The sequence below is a fragment of the Lathyrus oleraceus genome, chromosome 6 (assembly GCF_024323335.1).
Source record: "Lathyrus oleraceus cultivar Zhongwan6 chromosome 6, CAAS_Psat_ZW6_1.0, whole genome shotgun sequence".
NCBI classification, from domain to species: Eukaryota; Viridiplantae; Streptophyta; class Magnoliopsida; order Fabales; family Fabaceae; genus Lathyrus; species Lathyrus oleraceus.
In genome coordinates, this window is record NC_066584.1 from 70,419,664 (window position 1) to 70,439,864 (window position 20,201).

Consider the following 20,201-nt stretch of genomic DNA (forward strand, 5'->3'; position numbering starts at 1 on the left):
CCTCAACTTAACTTATGTTTGATATAAGAAAAACACCCTTCAATTGTGAGTGCCTATAAAAATATTGATAATGGCTGGCAGGATCCTCCTGTTGGTGTAAGCCCTAAAGGCCAATACTTTTGGTACTTGTATCGAATTATTTATTAATAATAAAAGGTTTTTTCTTTATTACGTTTGTTTAATAAAGTCCCTAGAATAGCTAGTCCGTTTAATGTATCAAGTGTGACTTGATCATGAGATCACATTAAACATAAGGACACTATTCTTAAAGTATCCGTAGTCGAGCTTTATTGTGAAGTAGGATAACATTAAAGCATTAAGACTATTATGTATATAGACTGATTATCATATCTCATGGATCATGGATAAGGAGTTATCAAGTCTTAAACATAGGTATGAATATTAAGAGTAATATATATACTGGATTGACCCGCTATGAGAATACTATATAGAATGTTATGCAAAATGTCATAAGTTATTCTTATGGTGATAATGGTGTATACCACCCTTCGACCTGAAACCACTATGGACCCTAGATGTAGAGTCGAGTGCTTTATTGCTGATCAAACATTGTACGTAACTGGATGACCATAAAGATAGTTGATGGGTACTCCACGAAGCATGCTAAGGGACATGAGTGACCTAGATGGAATTTGCTCATCCTACGTAACATGATAAATGTCTATGGGCCCAATATTGAACTGGATAAGGATGACACGGTCTATGCCTTGTGTTCAATATAGACATAAGGGCAAAAAAGTAATTATGCACATAAGTATTATCATAGAAGGATTTGTCAGATCACATGACATTTTCGTGTCTTGGGTAGCAGTGATGTGTTGCTAGATACCGCTCACTGTTTATTATGTTAAATACGTGATTTAATATAATTGCCAATGCCGCGAAAACCTACAGGGTCACACACAATGGACGAATTGATGAGAGATAAAGTAACTAAGAAACACCGTAAGGTACGGTGCACTTAAGTGAATCGTAGAACATCGTAAGGTACGATGTACTTAAGTAGAATACGAAATATGGTAAGGTACCACGCGCTTAAGTGAATTTGGCATATTATAAGATATGGGCCACATACACTTAAGTGAGCTTTTTAGCTTGAAGCACACACAAGTGGTTCTATAAATAGAACCCTTGTGCATAAGCATAAAGTGCTGCAGTTGCAATTTCGTTTTCTCTCTCTCTTTCTCTCACTCAAAGCCTTCATTTGTAGCAGCTAGCACTGAGATTGAAGAAATCCGTTCGTGTGGACTGAGTAGAGGCGTTGTCATTGTTCAACGTTTGTGATCGCTCCGTAGATCTGCATCAAAGGTTTCAATTGTCACAAGAGGTAACGATTCTATCACTGATCATGCCCATTCGTAAGGATCACTAAAGGAGAAAATTTTAAATTCCGTTGCGTTTTGGATCGCCCTTCTCCTTCACCTCCTTCAACACATGTCTACTGCATTAGACATATTGCTCAAAATTTCATGTGGGAGATCAAAGACAAAACATTATGGCAGAAGGTTGTCAATGCATGATATGTATTAACAAAACCCTCCTTCAAACACTACTGTGAAGATATCAGTTTGTCAAACACATATGCAGTAAGGTGGATCGACAATATTCTAGTGGAGAAGTGGACTAGGGCATATATGATAACAGTCAATGATGGGGCCACATGACAAAAAATCTTGTGGAATCAATGAACTCTGTCTTCAAAGGCATCAGAAACCTACCAATAACCGCTTTAGTGCAAGCAACCTATTTTAGGCTAGGGCGCTGTTTGAGATCAGACGTTCCAAATGGAGTTCAGTGTTACAATCTAGGCAGTTGTTCAGTGAAGCTTCAATGAAATTTATTAAAGAGGAAGCTGCCAAAGCTAACAGACATGTGTTGCTGAGTCAATGGATCACAATGAAGGCATGCTAAGGGAACACTATCGAGTGGAACTAGATAGACAATGGTGCGATTGTGGAAAGTTCCAACCCCTTTGTATGTCATGTTCCTATGTCATAGCGACATGTTTAAAGGTTCGACATGATCCTTCCAACTTACTATCTGACGTTTACAAAGTCATAAACCTTTGCAATGTTTATAAAATTAGCTTTTCGGTGGTAGAAAAAGAAGATTACTGACTTGCATATCAAAGAGACATTCTCTGGCATAATAAAATATTACGAAGAAAGAAAAAGGGTCGCCCAAACAACACCCGTATTCGAACCGAAATGGATACGACGAATAAAATGGTTAGATTATGTAGTTCATGTTGTCAGTCCGATCATAATCGTACTAACTATCCAGTGTTGGAACAAGCACAACAAGATAATTTTAATTGTAACTCTTTTGTTTTATATTAAAAACAAAACTCATTTCATATGATAAGCAGAATAAATACAATAATTAAACAACAACATAAGAAACTACAACAAATAAAATAACATCACAAACAAAAACAACACATAAACAACACATAAACAACATAACTATACGATTACAGTCATCAAAACAATTTTGTGAGAAGTATACATCATCCTGTGAACGTCTCTGTCAGTTTTAATATTGACCCAGAAATGAACTTCTCCATTTTGATTGAACGTCGTATCAAGTCATTGAATTCTTCTGATCCTTTCACCATCTGCAATGTCTCAATCTAACCAACGGTTCAAGGTCCTGTTAAGATGTTCGAACGTATCTACATTCTAAAGTCGGATCTTCATCGGAGACTGCACTGCTGAAAAGATTAAATCGACATTTCTCTTGTGAATATAAGGACACAACTATAAATATGCATAAATTTTAAAGAAAATTGAAGGAAAATGAAAGGAGAGGGTAAGAAGTTGTGTGGAAAGTTATGGGAGGGTGATGCTGTATTTATAGATGGAGTGGTGGAACAGTTGTTGGTTCATCAACAATCTCTAGCCTTCCTATGAGAGAGTTACTTGCAGGACCAACTACAATGTCCCGGACTTAGTGTTTGAGTGTATGATGTTTTGGTAAGCAATGTCTTTGAAATGTTCAAAAGAAATAAATATAACTCTAGACGAATTAGAAAGATAGTAAAAAGTAATGACAGACGAAAATATATTGAAAGTAACGCAATAAAGTAAAGACAATTTGGTAAGTTTAAATGACTGATGAATGTAAATGGAGGCAAAGGTACATTTTTTGTAGGGAGATAACTCTTTTCTCATAAACGCTTTGGTACTTCAAGTGTACTCCTACTACAAATGCTAAAAATGTCACCTCTAAAATGATCCCTAACACTTGCTTAAATACTAATAAAAAGTAACCGTTAGGGTTACAAACCTATCTTGAGATGACATGTGTCGGTCCACGTCTCCCATGTACGTAGATAACTGCCCACGTTCTTTGACCGTCCACGACCACTCTCGCCATGGAGACCCTTCGACTTTGACTGAAACTCTAGGTGTCGATCCATTAATTGTCCAGCTTCTTGTCGACCTCATATTCCGACGAGCTTCCTAGTCGAGTGAGTTTGCCTTCTTTGATCGATATTTGTCAGCTAAAACAGTAGCCACATGTATTGACACACACATAAAATGCATTATGCATGCGCTATTGTATGTGGAGCCTATACATGCAATCACCATTGCATGTGGCGCCTTCACATGCATGCGCTGCACCAATGAATAACATTTTCATTGGATGCGCCAATACAACTGATGTCTAAGTTAGATGTTTTTTGAAAAGTGATTATTTTGAAATTTTAATTGAAAAAATGATTATTTAAAAAAAATTATGTGTTTAATTTTATTAGAATAAGAAAAAAATAAAGATCAAACATTTGAAAAAAACAAAACCCTATAATAATAGGTGTAGGTGTTATTCACTCTCAAAAATAAATAAATTAAGTAGTATCTATGAAGTATCACACATAAATCCATGTAAAAAGGAATCTGGTAATTTTGTAATAGTAAGAAAAATATAGTTTACCCTTAATAGTTTATTGTTCCTTTTGCAAAATCGTGTGAAAGAAATGTAAAGAAGAAGATGCCAAGTATTTATTCCTCCCTGAGGCGGTGACATGTTTCTGCAACTCAAAGAATAATCTTTTCCTTCAGTTCCTCTTCTCAATGAACACTCGATACGTCAAGCAACTCCTCCGCAATATCTGTAACTTCTTTTCCTCCTCCTTTCACTTCAATATTTCATTATTTTCAATTTGTTCGCTATTTCTTTGTAATTTCATCAATATATTTTTGCAATGCTGCATCTAATGAATTGTCCCAGTTAGAGACTATGCATTTCATGTAAAAAGATAATTGCATGTAGATTTATGTAACAATTACAGTAATCCGTTTATGAAAAATTCAAAATCACTGATCCAGTTTTGTTGTATTACCCTAATTGCAGATAATTAGAAAACAAAAAAATTATGAATTACTGATTATAATTTGTGAAGTTGGATTATTGAAACCACATCAAGGAGAGTAGATGTAGGGTAGTCCAAGAGGATTTTGATTTAAATGATTTTTCATTTTATGTGATTTAGAAGAAGTTATTATGACATTGTTTCATCTTGTAACTAACCTAACCAAATGAAAAAAAAGTGCTTTTGTTGTTGTAATAAGTGTTATCGATTGCGGATGGCAGACCAGGGCGGAGAGCGGAAAATACACCACGGCGGTGCCATTGTTCATTGTAATCCGCCATCCTTCACAAATTGGCTATGATGGTTGTCAAAAAACATTTGCCCTTGTGAGTTGCCATAGCGATGCCATGGCTGATATTTGAGAGCACCGGTTGTAATCCTTGCGACATATTTTGACACATCTTACAAATAATCATTTTGCATAGTCATTGGGAAGCCCTCAAGATCAGTGTAGTCAAGATCGAGTGCTGGATTGTAAGATCGTAAAGGCTTACTTGCTAAGGATCCCTGAGAGTGCTGCGATCAGAGAAAAATCATTTTCGATGCCGGCATGGTCAGGATCAAGCTTTTTGAAGCAAAGTCGTATTATAATTTTGATGTTTTTGTGTATGTGTGCGTATATGTATGTATGAAATTACTATTTATCTCTTCGGTGGGATCTTACGTGCTGTGCTAACGATCCGAGTTTTACGATCCTACTTAAGATCTCGTGTTTGACTACATTGCTCAAGACCCCACAGGAACAGAGAAGGGAATTGGGAAAGAAATAGAGACAGAGTTGTGGGGTTTGAACCCACTCAATCTATTAAATGGGTTTGTTTCCTCAAGAGGTCTATGCAAGGAAACTGATGAATGATGCTCCATGACCTGTCTCCAACAGGAGATTTTTTGCTATAAATCTAGTCATGGTTGATGCTGTATATCTTACTCCAAGGTTCATGAATAACTGATATCACGAAATGTCCAACAGAATGGTATATAATTGTTTTGCTATTGCTAATAAATACTATCTGGATATTTATGTATTTTCTTCATTCTATATGCAGATTGTACCAAATATTTTCTCAACAAAGAAGAACCATATCGGAACTACATGCACAGTGTTTTTAACCGACTTCAATTGCAAAGGTCAAGAGCAGACAAGGTAGAAAAAGATAAACTAAAAGAAGAGCAAAAAGGTTGTCAGTTTTCATTGAAGTCTAAAGTTAAGAAGGTAGATGACAATAACGGGATTAGCAAATACAGTTCTGATGAGGAAGATTCATCAGATAGTAAATGGAAGTTAGAGCTGGCTTGGCTCACTAAGGCAGTTGAACCAGCTCTGCAATTTTGTAGGTGGGCTCTGCCAACAGGTCTGTTAAGTGTTAACTTTATAACATGTTTCATCTGATGGGGTTAGACATCGCCAGCATGACTGCAAATTGCAAGTACCTTTCTATAAAGCATGTTAGAAAGAAGCTGTACAAAACATTTATTTAGATCATTAGCAAGTATTTTCCCTAAAAAAAATGGATCATATAAGCGTTTCAGTTTTCTATATAATAACAAAAGGCTGTCTCTATTTTCCATGTTATGCAGGAGATGGAATTGGAAACAAACCTCCGCCAAATAATCGATCCCTTATGGAAATAGTTTCCTTCATCAAACGAAGCAAGATTGGAATCCAGGATTGGAGTTTGAGTGACCTTACAATTGGCTTGTATCTGATCTATCTTCGTCAAGCTTCCACACATCCATTTGAAGATATCAAAGGCATCCAGATATCGTCAGAATCAATAGTAACTTCTGAAACTGTACTTTTTTTTAAAGGCTTAAGGCACATAATCTCATGCGATATTGAAATCTCATCTGTTATGTAATGTTGGTATATCTCTACAAATTATTGTGTTCCACTATTCTTATCAATTATATCGTACTGGATTTCAGGTTCAAGATCTCATTTATCATATTGAGTTGGCTAAAGGTGCTTATAAGGATAATCCTGCGGTTCTTGCAAGGAACAGCATGCTCCGAGAAAGTAATATCATAAAATTTGTTAATAACTCCAGTGTAATGAGGCCTGCATATTACCTAGGAGTTGACACCCGTAAAAAGCTTGTAATTTTGGGCATTCGTGGCACACATGCTTTGTATGATCTTATAACTGATATTGTTTCTTCAAGTGATGGTGAAGTAACCTTTGAAGGCTATTCAACCCACTTCGGCACTGCTGAATGTGCTCGTTGGTTTCTTCACCATGAGATTGGAAACATAAGAAGATATTTAGCAAAACATGAGGTGGAGATTGTTTTAATTTATCTAATATGAAATGATTTTCATTTTAGTTTAGCTGTTTTATTATCCAATACTGTGAGGTGTTGCTAACCCATTAACAGGGATATAGGTTAAGACTTGTGGGACATTCTCTGGGAGGTGCAATAGCTTCTTTACTGGCAATAATGATCCATAGAAAATCAGCAAAGGAGCTGGGATTTAGCCCTGACATTGTATCTGCTGTTGCATATGGAACCCCACCTTGTGTTTCCAAAGAACTTACCGAAAGCTGCGCTGGATATGTAACAACAGTTGTGATGCAGGTGAGTGACTGCATTTCACAATGCTTGTATGACTTGATCAGGAAAAAGGAATTATAGCTATGCACGTCCTCTGATGTGTGTGATTCTTTTTCCCTAACTTTGTATTTATCTATTATCTGTTATGCAACGTGCTTCCCTTTTGACTTCTTGTACACAGGATGATATTATACCTAGATTAAGTGTAGCTTCACTAACAAGGCTAAGAAATGAAATTCTTCAAACTGATTGGTGAGTAACATTTCGTTTACTTTCTTGAACTGAGAATCTTCCTTATTGTTCCTTAAGAAAATAGATCGTGACGGAAAAAACTAACAAATCAGTTGCAGTTCTTATTAGAAAAAATTGGTAAAAGCTGTTATATTTTATTCATCAGCCTTAGCTGGTTTATATAGTGAAGATACAATAATTACAATTTATTTTATCCTTAATTGAGAATAAAGAAAAATAAAGGTAGTATTAAAGACAATAATAAAATCGGAAATAATATATTTTCCAACACCCCCCTCAAGTTGGTGCATAGATATCTATCATGTCCAACTTGTCTATCAAATACTCAAAAGTAGGCCTTGCCAAGCTTTTTGTCAGGGTATCCGCAGTTTGTTGACTTGAAGTCACGAAGGGTAGACATATGATTCCCGCATCTAACTTCTCCTTTATGAAGTGTCGATCAATCTCGATATGCTTGGTTCTGTCATGTTGAACTGGATTATGAGCTATGCTAATAGCAGCTTTACTGTCAGAGTACAATTTCAATGGAAACTCAATTTTCATCTTAAGTTCTTCTAGGACTCTAAGGATCCATAATCCTTCACAAATACCTTGAGACATATCTCTAAACTCGGCCTCTGCACTACTCCTTGCTACAACTCCTTGTTTCTTGCTCCTCCATGTCACAAGATTACCCCAAACATAGGTACAATATCCAGATGTTGATCTTCTATCTGTGACTGAACCTGTCCAATCGGCATCGGTGAAGATAGACACATTTTTTTCACTAGTCTTCTTAAAAAATAATCCTTTTCCAGGATTTCCCTTCAAATATCTCAGTATCCTATATACTGACTCACTACACTAACTGAGAAAGCAATATCAGGTCGGGTGTGTGACAAATAAATCAATTTCCCAACCAATCTCTGATATCTCCCAGTATCAACAGAAACATTACCTTCTCCCCAAAGTTTAGCATTAGGATCCATAGGGGTATCTGCAGGACGACATCCACTCATTCCTGTTTCTTTCAACAAGTCTATAATGTATTTTTGCTGTGAAACCACAATACCATTTTTTGATCGAGCAACCTCCATATCTAGAAAATATCTCATGAATTCCAGATCCTTGATTTCAAAGTCTACTGCCAATTTCTCTTTTACTCTTGTCATTTCCACTGTATCGTCTCCAGTAAGGACAATATCATCAACATAAACAATCAGGACAACAACTTTCCCATCGTGGGAGAATTTTGTGAACAAGGTGTGGTCAGCCTGTCCTTGGATGTACCCTTGTTTCTTCATGGACTGAGTGAATTTTTCAAACCAAGCTCTAGGGGACTGCTTTAATCCATACAAAGACTTATTTAGTTTGCACACATTTGATCCAAATTTGTTTTCAAAGCCAGGAGGAATGTCCATATATATTTCTTCTTCTAGATCGCCATTAAGAAAGGCATTCTTAACATCTAACTGGTGCAAAGGCCAATCCAGATTAGCAGCAAGAGACAAAAGAATTCTGACAGTGTTCAATTTTGCAACAGGAGCAAATGTCTCTGAGTAATCTATACCATAGGTCTGAGTAAAGCCTTTAGCCACCAAGCGAGCCTTGTACCTTTCAATTGACCCATCTGAATTATACTTCACAGTAAACACCCATTTGCATCCAACTGTCTTCTTGCCATCTGGTAGTGGCGTAACACTCCAAGTTTTGTTCTTTTCTAGAGCTTTCATCTCCTCAAGTACAGCTTCCCTCCACTTTGGAATTTCTAGAGCAACCTGTACACTTTTTGGAATTTCTACACTAGACAATTTTGAAGTGAAGGCAGACATAGATGAAGACAAATTTGAATATGATATAAAATTGGACATGGGATGTTTAGTGCAAGATCTGACAGGTTTTCTAATGGCAACAGGATCATCTATATCAGGATACAAAATACGACTCTCAGAAACAGAGATAGACTTACCTTTTCTTTTGTTAGGAAATTGATCATTCCCCGGTTCAGATTCCTGGCAGTGTTGAGATGTGGACTTGTCCTTTCCTTTATGGTGCTTTTTCACAAAAACCTTTCCTTTCCAAGTCCCATTTCCTAATTCAAATTTGTTTTGTTGAAGTGACTCATTATTTTGTGGCATTTCAATTAGATCATCATTATCATCGTTTTCAGGATTCTCATTATTTTCTACAAGAGAAAATGTAGGCTCGGATTCACAAGGTTCCTTACTCATGACAGGAGTAGGATCAGATAAAGAATCGCGGCCATTTTCTGTTGGTGCAGGTGTAAAAAACTTAGAATTTTGTGATATTGGTAAAGATAAGTTATTTAAAAAACTCATGTCTTCAATTTGAAACGAGTCTTCGTTTATCTCCCCCCTTGAAGATGAGTGTCATGAAAAAAAGGTTTATTTTCAAAGAATGTAACATCCATAGTGACAAACATTTTCTTATTTTTTGGATCAAAACATTTATATCCTTTTTGGGTTGGGGAGTATCCAACAAAGACACATTTTATAGCACGTGGCTCAAGTTTTCCAACATTTTTATGTTCATGAACAAAGGCTGTGCAACCAAAGATTTTTAAAGTCAAATCAGTTAAAATACGAGTACTAGGAAAACATTCTTTGAAGACGTTAATAGGAGTTTGAAAATTGAGAATTTTGGAGGGCATTCTGTTAATTAAATACGCAGCTGTTAAAACAGCTTCGCCCCACAAATAATTTGGTACTTTATTTGAAAAAAGTAGAGCTCTAGCAACCTCTAGTAAATGTCTATTTTTCCTTTCGGCCACTCCATTTTGTTGAGGAGTATTAGGACATGAACTTTGATGAACAATCCCATTTTTTAGAAAAAAATCACCCAGGATAGTGTTAAAATATTCTTTGCCATTATCACTTCTAAAGATTTGGATATTTGTTTGAAATTGGTTTTGCACCATTAAAACAAAATTCTTTACAGCCTGACAAACATCTGATTTTCCCTTTAACAAGTACACCCAACATACTCTTGTATGGTCGTCTATAAATGTGATAAACCATTTTTTGAGAGAGAGTGTACTTGTACGGTTAGGGCCCCAAACATCACTGTGTATAATAGAAAAAGGCTTTGATGGTTTATAAGGTTGTATTGAAAACTGGGAACGACAATGCTTTGCAAATTCACATGCTTCACATTTAAACGAAGAAAAGTTTTTATTGTGAAATATCTTAGGGAACAAGTGTTTTAAGTAACGAAAACTAGGATGACCTAATCTTAAATGCCATACCATAATGTTGTCATCTTTATTATTCAAAACGGAAAAAGACTCAAAGCAGGAACTTATTGTTTTTGAAGGTAGTTGTGATGCAGATCCAATTTCAAGGTAGTAGAGTCCTCCACTCTCCTTAGCACTGCCAATCATCTTCCCCGAGTTCAAATCCTGAAAGACACAGTGAGATCGGAAAAAATTAGTTTGACAATTTATATCTTGGGCTAATTTACTCACGGATATTAAATTACAAGATAAATTTGTAACATGAAGGACATTTTTAAGAGTTAACATTTGAGACAACACAACTGACCCTTTACCTGCAATGGCTGAAAAAGAGCCATCTGCAATTTTTATTTTTTGATTACCTGCACATGGACTATATGAAGAGAACAAAGTAGATTCACCTGTCATGTGATCGGAGGCTCCTGAATCTACTATCCAAGTATGACTGGGACTGACACTAAGAAATGCAGAATTACCTTTTGTTGCTATAGAGCAAGAAGGGGTTGGAGACTCAAGGAGTTTGTACAGTCTGTCTAGTTGCTCCGTAGTGAATGGGAACTGAGACGGAAGAGATTGCTTCCCTTGATCAGAATTACTAGCCTGAAATGCACGACCACTTTTCTTCTTCCAGTTAGGAGGTTTGCCTTTGAGCTTCCAACAAGTTTCATGTGTATGCCATTCGCGCTTGCAGTGATCACACCAAGGAACTTTGTCTGACCTTCTTCCCTCGTCAAGGTTCCTAGTAGCCAGAGCTGAACCTTCAGATTCAGAATTTCGTTGTGTCTTACCCATCATAATTCCTTGTCGTGCCTCTTCCCTTCTTATTTCTGCAAAAATTTCACGAAGAGTTGGCAATGGTACTTTTCCTAAAACTCTACCTCTTACCTCATCAAGGTCTTTATTGAGCCCAGCGAGAAACATAAATACACGATCATTTTCTTGCCTCTTGAGAAACAAAACACTGTCTTCTGTACACCTCCACTTGTCATCATAACAGAGATCTAACTCTTGCCACAGTGTTAGCAGTTCATTGTAATAAGCAGTTACACTCCTGTCACCTTGTTTCGCATGCCATAACTTTGATTTTAAACCAAAAATTTGAGAGGAGTTTTGAATATCAGAGTATGTTTCCTTAACAGCTTCCCAAACATCCTTTGCAGAAGGTAAAAACATGTAAGACTTACCTATTCCAGTTTCCATAGAGCTGACCAGCCACGCAATAATCAAGGAGTTTTCCGACTTCCATTGTTTGTAACGAGGGTCTCCTGTTGCCGGTTCAGCTACTGCTCCTGTTAAGAAATCAATTTTTCCTTTGCTATCCAATACCAATCGAACGGTTTGAGCCCATTCATTGTAGTTATTCCCATTCATTTTAGGGATATTGACCTTGAGGGAGTATGAGGAACCCTCTCGATCATTACCGTCTATGTTGGAATAACCGTCACCAAAAACAATGTTGTTCCTGTTTCCATTGTTGTCGTCATTACTGCCACTGTTTATGACCACCGACGGTTCCTCATGTACACCGTTTCCGCGGCCACCGCCGTTTCCACGGCTGAAGCCCGAATCAGATTGTTGTTGGTCGCCATGGTTGGATCCAGTGTAGGCTTGTGATAGGGGAGGCCACATGTTGTTGTCATTCGCCATAGGAGGTTAATAGAGTATGTGAATTGGGTCAAAAAATACGTACAGAGGAAAGCTTTTACGGTAACCCCTAACCCAGTGCTCTTGATACCATATTAGAAAAAATTGGTAAAAGCTGTTATATTTTATTCATCAGCCTTAGCTGGTTTATATAGTGAAGATACAATAATTACAATTTATTTTATCCTTAATTGAGAATAAAGAAAAATAAAGGTAGTATTAAAGACAATAATAAAATCGAAAATAATATATTTTCCAACTGTTCTGTTATAAAAAGTATTCATATTATTTATTATGAGAAAGGATCAAGTTATTTCAGAACTAACTCTAAGCAGAGTTTATTCACTTAATAACTCAATCTAAACAATGAATATTTACAATCCAACTGTTTAATGCTATGTTACATTAACATTCAAGCACACAAAGTTTCATAAAGACCTGGAATTTGTAGCTATTTAATCTGACAGTCAACATTTTCTTATATTTTAGAAAACTTTCATTTGAAGTTATTTGGTGAAGTACCAAATAGTTTTAAAATTTGTAATTTTATGAAAATAGCCAGAGTTTATCTACTCGATAAGAACATTTAGTTCGATGGTTAGATTGATGAAAATTTATATTATAATGAGTTGTTAAGCAGACGAACTCTGCTGAGTTACGCCACTTGATCCCTCCCTTCACAATTATCTTCATCACACGCGTGAGTTTTGTTTAGTGTAATGAATGGGAAACTCCATTTTCTGGAGGGTGATATTTGCCAAGAGAAATATGAAGGTGAAAATGTGTGAATTGTTACTGAATATTCGAAATAGAGTTTGTACGAACAGTAAAAGCTTAAATATCTAAAATCTAGTAGGTACCAAGGGATTCGAGTCTTCTAAAGCTTTTTATGTATTTGGCAGTTAGCTAGCAAAAGGTTTGACCAAATGATATGATATTTCCTTCAGGACGAGTGTCATTGAGAAAGAAGACTGGAAAAGATTCCTAGATTTAGTTACAAATGCCAAGCAGGCGGTGTCTTCTGTGCAAGATGTAGCTCATAAACTTGCTGATTATGCCAATTTCAGGGGAAACAAAACCCCATCTGGTAAACATTTCTTTTCTGGTCCAGAACATAATTTTCTCTGTAAGATTGATAGTAAATTCTTATTATACAGTGCCACCATCTGCATATAAAAAAATAAACTGTTAATGTTTAATGCTTATTTGTGAATTTAGTTTCCTTTATCTTGCGATCTTTCTATCATGAACTGTTTTGGTGTGTGTCAATAGTTGATCTAATTGGTAACTGTTTTGGTGTGTGTTAATAGTTGATCCAATTGGTAAGGAGTTGCTAGATACAGTAGAAGCACCGTTGCCCCCTAAAGCAGCAAAGGAGAATTCAGTTGTCGTGAAAGTTGAGGAAACTAAACCGGCAGTATCTGAAGAGTTATTTATACCTGGGACTGTTTACTATCTTAAGAGGGACTTGGTATCTCAAAATGATGTTGAAGAGGAAGTTTACACCCTTTTGAAGAGGCAATCAGGTGAGCATTTCCAGAGGATAATCCTTTCAGGCAATTTCCTCACAGACCACAGATGTGATAGTCACTATTTTGCTTTGAGAGATGTTCTCAAAGGTTTGCCATGGAATGGCGAAGAAGGTATTTTCCGGTAACATATTTTAGTTATTAATTTTTTTAACGGTTCTATTTAACTGCAACGAAACAGTACTCTTAATAAATAGTTTTCTGCACTAAGAGGGGGTCTTACAGGTCTTTAGTCTGTTGGAGATGTCAGGAACAGTAGCATAATAGATTAGTAGTCAGGCAATTTATGTAAAATAGAATAGTTGTTCCTATCCTAAAATAGATACTGAATTAATTCTGAAGCCAATACTCAATCATTGTTGGGTTTGTTTTGTATTCTTATATACTCATGTTTTAGATCTCAACGAGTGATTTTTCTGGCTTGTGAGTTTGAATTTGAATTCCTTCATCCTTGTATTTTTATCTAGATTTGTGTGTTAAGTGTTTCATTTTGTTTTAATTTGCTGAACTATTTATACCCGTCCAAGTAAGAGGCATTTTCAGCCTGTAAAAGTAGCTCAAAGAAATGAGAGAAAAATTTAACCTAGATTGTAGTAAATGTTGTGTGCGACTGTTTCTATATTTGATGAGACACGTGTAGCATGGGATACACCAGCAGTTAGTTAGGGATACGTGTTTTGGGGAGTCTAATGAAACATTTGGCTTACCTTCACTTTTTAGAATAGTTGTAATGTGTTTTCAAGTCTTCAAATGGAGGAATGTTCCGGATGTTCAGAACAGCAAATTACCCTTGTCATACAAATATATGAATGTTACGTTGTGGGTGAGGTATGGAACCCTCAATCTCTTTATCATTGGTACTCAACTCCTCCATTACAATGCTGTACAACAATAAATTAAGTTTAATGTTGCGAATATAAGAATGTTATGAAGGATGTGTTAATAAATGGTGAAACCTATCTGGTGATAGGATCCATTATCTATGAGCATGGTACCAACCTATATGCTTCCAATGTGGTATATTTTACTTAACCTCTGAAAGATGTTTACATAAGTATTGGCTGTGCATGTGATGTCAAAGCTTCTATGGTGAAAATAGTTATTTTGCTTTGCTTTATTTTGAGTTTTAGTGGCCATCAAAATCATGTTATATGGTAGCATAGAAAACATGCATATTTCCATTGCTGAACTTAAATAAAAGAGGTAAGAAATTAGAAAACCCTCCATTTTTCTAGAATTCTATGGAACACATGTCTTAATATTATTTTGAAATATCTGTTTAAAATGTCAATTTAAAATAGTAATGGAAATTATCTATCAAAATTTCAATTCAGAATAGTAATGTTCTATTTAAAATGTTAGCTTAGATTACTAATGTTAATGTAAATTATTACATTCATGTTATAATAGCAATTCTAGTCATATAAATACTCAGATTTGGTTTAAGTAAATGTACACATTATTTTAAAAAATATAAGAGATATTATTCCTCTCTTTATTTTCTTAGATTGATATATCCTAATATTTTATATTTTGTAGTATTATATAATTAGAGTAGTATTTTTATATTATCCTATTAGTTCACAAATATTGTAAAAAGAAATATTTAGATATCTATTTTTCTCATTAAGCACGATCGTTAATGAGAAAATTTGATATTAGAATATTTCTTTTAATGATATCTATGAACTAATATGATATATAAGTTACTATTCTAATTATATAATATTATAAAATATATAATATTAAGATATATCAAGCTAAGAAAATAAAGAGAGAGGTACGGTGATATCTCTTATATTTTTCAAAATGGTGTACACTTACATGAATCAATGAGTGAATTAATATTATTACATGAATGTACGTTGAAGTTTTTGATAGATAATTTATATTATTATTTTAAATAGATATTTTAAAATAATAGTAAGACATGTGTTTCATATGATTTTAAAAAATTGAGGGTTTTTTAATTTCAAATAACACCTCCCCATTAAAATATTTGTTAGGATGCTTCATTGAATTCTTATCGAGGAAATCTAATGATAACATATTTTGTTTTAACAAATGGATGATGCATTGACAGAGTAAATTATTTTTATGTTATTAATCAATGACGACCATGTATCCTGTCACATCACGTTTATATTTTAAAAATCTTTTAATAATATGAGAGACTATTGGTTTTTTATTGGATGATAGTATAAAATTATTTTACATTGTTAGTGCATATCCATTAAACTCTTGTTAAAATTTTTTTTATTGAGATAATCAGTTTAATAAGAAAAAAGAGAGTGAGAGTACATCATTATGCTCTCCTTCAACCAAACACATTTAGTTATTCTTTAAAAATCTCAAAGGTGACGCATACTAATACTTAGTACGCGATTCTTGAAAATTGATGTAACAAGTGCCTTTATGAAGAGATATGCCACATTATCACTCGAACAAATATATTGAATATCAACCTCTTTGTTTCTTTCGAGTTCTTGTGTGAATGAGAAGAATATTGGAGGGATATACTTCGTTATATCACTTTTGATGTAACATTCTTTCATCTGGGTAACACATACAATATTGTCTTCATACAAAATTGTTTGATTCTTATTAGTTGGTAAACCAGATGTTCCTTGGATATGTCGAGTCATCGATCTTAAACATCTACACTCTTTATTTGTTTTCTGAAGGGTAATTACTTCAGCATAATTTGAAGAAGTTGTTACAAGTGTTTGCTTTTGAGATCACCATGATGTTGCGGTGTCACCATATGTAAACACATGTCGAGTTTGTGATTTAATATTATGTGGATCTGACAAATATCCTACATCTACATAACCAAGTAAAATTGATTTTGTATTGTTATAATAAAACAAATCAAGATCAGACATACCTCTGAGATATTGAAATATCTATTTTATTTCTTTCCAAACTCTGTATAGGACATGAACTGAATCTTGCTAGTAAATTCACTGAAAAATATTTATTAGGTCTTGTATAGTTAGCAAGGTACATGAGTGTCGTACCTCGAAAAGTGAGAACACGACACTCGCGAAGCCGAATCACACGCTCGCGGAATTTACTTAACAGAGTCGCCACCAAACTTTATTTATTCCCAAAAGGAAAAGGAAAAATATCGATAAAACACCTAAAAGAACGACTAAGATTATGATCGTCACAACCAAATCAGGATTCAGGATTCGATTACGCAAGGGGAAGGTATTAGCACTCCTCACGTCCGTTGTACTCAACGGGAACCGTTTAGTTAGTTGTGCGCGTTAGTGTTTGCTTAGAAATGTTAGGCTCCTTTAGTTATTAAAAAGAAAAGAAGAATATGACAAAAAAATATTTTTTTATTAGGGTGTCTGACGAGACTTTGGATCTCGCTCCTATGTATCTCTGGGTGCGATGGAGAACTCAAGGATACGTAGTTATGAGTAGAAAATGTTTGTTTGTAAGTCGATTTTAGCGAAAGCTATTTTGTTACAATCGACGAAAAACATTATTTACCCAAAACAAGTGAGTAGCGAACGTTTGCATCACATTGAATGGATTTACAAATCAACATTAACGGGAAAATATCACTTATCTCAACTCACACGATTGTGGACGAAGCATTGCCTGACATCGTCTCGAGATGAAATATCTTTCGTTTGTGAAAAGCTTTTTGAGGATCGCACGACGGCGAGAAAGAAAAGTTTCATTGATTGGATATATTTTTGGGTTGAAAGTAGAGTGTTTATGACTTGCAAGCTCTTACAACTTGGGTCCAATACTCAGGAGTATGACTGAACCTTTCACCCAGGTAGTCTTTTCCTTTCTTCAAGTATGAAAATTTGGCATGAGCACCTATGGTGCTCTCACACTGCATCAGGGCATCCATCAGATCAACTTCCAAATAAATGATCATCTTCTCCTAGGCTTCATCGCATTTGATCAGGGAATGATCAAGTAACTTTCCTCTGATGGGAAGGTGTAGAAGGCAAGCAATATCATCTAGTGTAATCTTCATCTCGCCAATGAGGAAGTGGAAATATGATGTTTCTTTATTTCATCTCTCAACAAAAGCTCCATGTATGCCATGACTAATGGTCTTATACCCGAGTAACACAGGTCGACAAGATCGGAGCATCGGATGACACTTTGGAACCAATTATCCTCGGGTTGATAAAGCTGCAAAATCTTTCTGTTATGGTTAATAGACTTCAAACATTCGCGTTAATATTAAAAAACATAACAATATCAATCGCATGGAATTTGTTTAAAACATATTAATAACAACCGTTAACAAATATACCTCTCCGACCCAGACATGCCCAACAATATGATCTGTATAGCATATTAGTAAGGAGGTGTCAGTGGACCCTCTTGGATAAGGGTCTGCAGGTGCAGGGACACCATCATATGCAACATGAGCTTTCCCCCGATCATCGTGAGCAAGGGAGACATACCGTTGGGATGAGGATCCCTGTGACAAGAAGCTCGTAGAAGTCGATTCTTCCCCGTCAAGAGGCTTATGGACGGTTCCACGCCTAGCCCTATCCTTCTCATTCCGAAGTCTAGCCATCTCACGTCGAACAGACGCGTGCTGAATTTCACGATCGAGTCTCAATCTGTCAATGTTGTTTGTAGCCATTTTCCTATAAAAAAACGAGAACATGACATATTAGAACATTTTCGAATATACATATACGAAAACTAGTAAGGAAACAATTTGGAGATGCATCTCCGAATAAGCTCGTATTTTTCAACAATGGCAGAAACTCAGACAAGTCTTGCCCTAACAACCCAAAATGCAACCAAATAAAAGTGCATGTCTCTAACAGCTACCTATTTTGAATGTGACTATTATATAATGCATTTAAAATAACCTATTTTACCTAATGCATTAATCAAAACTCAAAAAATATTAAACGAGAAACTTACTCAAAAAAATGTTTAAGGATGAAAATGTTGAATGGAGTAAGTGGAGTGAGTTGAGATTGCAAAGCTTGAAGTAGAGGTAATGTCGATTCTTGAAAACTCCTCTGGAAGAATGTTGCTCACGAGCTCTAATAGGGTAAAAAAAAAATTAGAAAATGAAGAAGGAGAAGAGGAGGGTATGTCGCGCACGTTATATAATAATTAAACATGTTCGGAGATGCATCTCTGAAAAAACACCTGGATTTAAAAACAGATTAATCCGGAGATGCATCTGCAGACAACCCTTAAAACACATTCGAAGACGCATCTCCGAATTTAATTTTGTTAAAGTGAGGGACGCTCATCAATTTGCGCTTATTTTGTGATAAAATAGTGCGTTCAGATATGTATCTCCAAAAATAAATGGTATTTTTTACTTTTCGCCAAGAGTTAGAAGAATTTTTAGAGTTGAAAAAGTAAATTTCCAAGGCAGAGAGTACTGATCTCATGTAAAAAAAAAAATTGAGATTTCATCTTTGATATATGAAGAATTTTATTCTTCTAAATCTTCTTAGAAATAAATTTTGTGTTTTTGCTAGTGATTTTGATCATTGTTAAGATTTAAAATAATTAAAAAGTAAATATTACGTAAAATTTAAAATGATTCAAAATTAAAAAATAATGTCATTATAATATCATAATAAACATTAAAATAATAAAAAACAAAAAGTTCTCAATTAGTATTTTTCATTAGATTTAAAGCAAAAGAATTTCCATACGATAAAGTTGAAATATGATTTTTTTTACAAAATAAAATAGAAGTGTCTATATATTAGGAAACAAAAATGGTAGTATTAATCTTGAAAGATATTTTGTTTGTCTTTGAAACGTTACAGTAATAGTACATTGTACAAAACCTATGCTAGACCTGATCTATTACTCACTGGTGTCTATATTATAAAATATATTTTTCATATTTATTTACTATTTATTGAAATTATATATGGATGAAATATATTAATTTGTTCACAAATTTCAAAAAATAAGCTTTCTACATATGATAGAGATAAAAAAAAAATATTATCATGTAAATTTCCAAGTTTATTACTAGCCAGGACTCTTAGAGAATTTGTATGTGATATTTTTTGAGGGTCTCAATATCATATATCAAAATATTAAAATATTTTTGCTTAGATGATTTATAAGTTGTGATTTAACGATAAATTTTGAGATATTCGGGTGTATATATACAAATTTCTATGCATACATAAACATACGCAAAAAATAAAATAAAATAAAATATTTAAAAATAAAATTTATAAATTGATTATTCAATTTCTAATCTTTTTTAACAGAATTATAAACTCTCCTTAAATTATAATTTTTAATAAATTATAAATTTTTAATAGAAAAATTACAAAATCTCTCTCGATTATAATTTTTAAACAGAAAAATTATAAAATTTATCTCAATTATAATTCACACAGGTCGACAAGATCGGAGCATCGGATGACACTTTGGAACCAATTATCCTCAGGTTGATAAAGCTGCAAAATCTTTCTGTTAAGGTTAATAGACTTCAAACATTCACGTTAATATTGAAAAAAAAAACAATATCAATCGCATGGAATTTGTTTAAAACATATTAATAACAACAGTTAACAAATATACCTCTCTGACCCAGACATGTCCAACAATAT

At 34.6% G+C, this 20,201-nt stretch overlaps 1 protein-coding gene across 2 annotated transcripts; it reads left to right on the forward strand.

Moving 5' to 3' along the window:
- Nucleotides 1-3,927: 3,927 nt before the first annotated feature.
- Nucleotides 3,928-14,039, forward strand: LOC127092611 (uncharacterized). 2 transcript variants are annotated; one of them, XM_051031495.1, is made up of 9 exons: nucleotides 3,928-4,137; nucleotides 4,618-5,370; nucleotides 5,443-5,748; nucleotides 5,975-6,174; nucleotides 6,323-6,673; nucleotides 6,772-6,972; nucleotides 7,130-7,200; nucleotides 13,024-13,163; nucleotides 13,387-14,039. In XM_051031495.1, exons 3-9 carry the CDS (start codon nucleotides 5,490-5,492, stop codon nucleotides 13,731-13,733), a joined length of 1,569 nt encoding a protein of 522 aa, XP_050887452.1. In that variant the 5' UTR covers nucleotides 3,928-4,137; nucleotides 4,618-5,370; nucleotides 5,443-5,489; the 3' UTR covers nucleotides 13,734-14,039. The 2 variants fall into 2 exon arrangements, with proteins under 2 accessions (XP_050887452.1, XP_050887451.1); XM_051031494.1 differs by lacking the exon at nucleotides 4,618-5,370 and having other exon boundaries at nucleotides 3,932-4,137.
- Nucleotides 14,040-20,201: the final 6,162 nt, after the last annotated feature.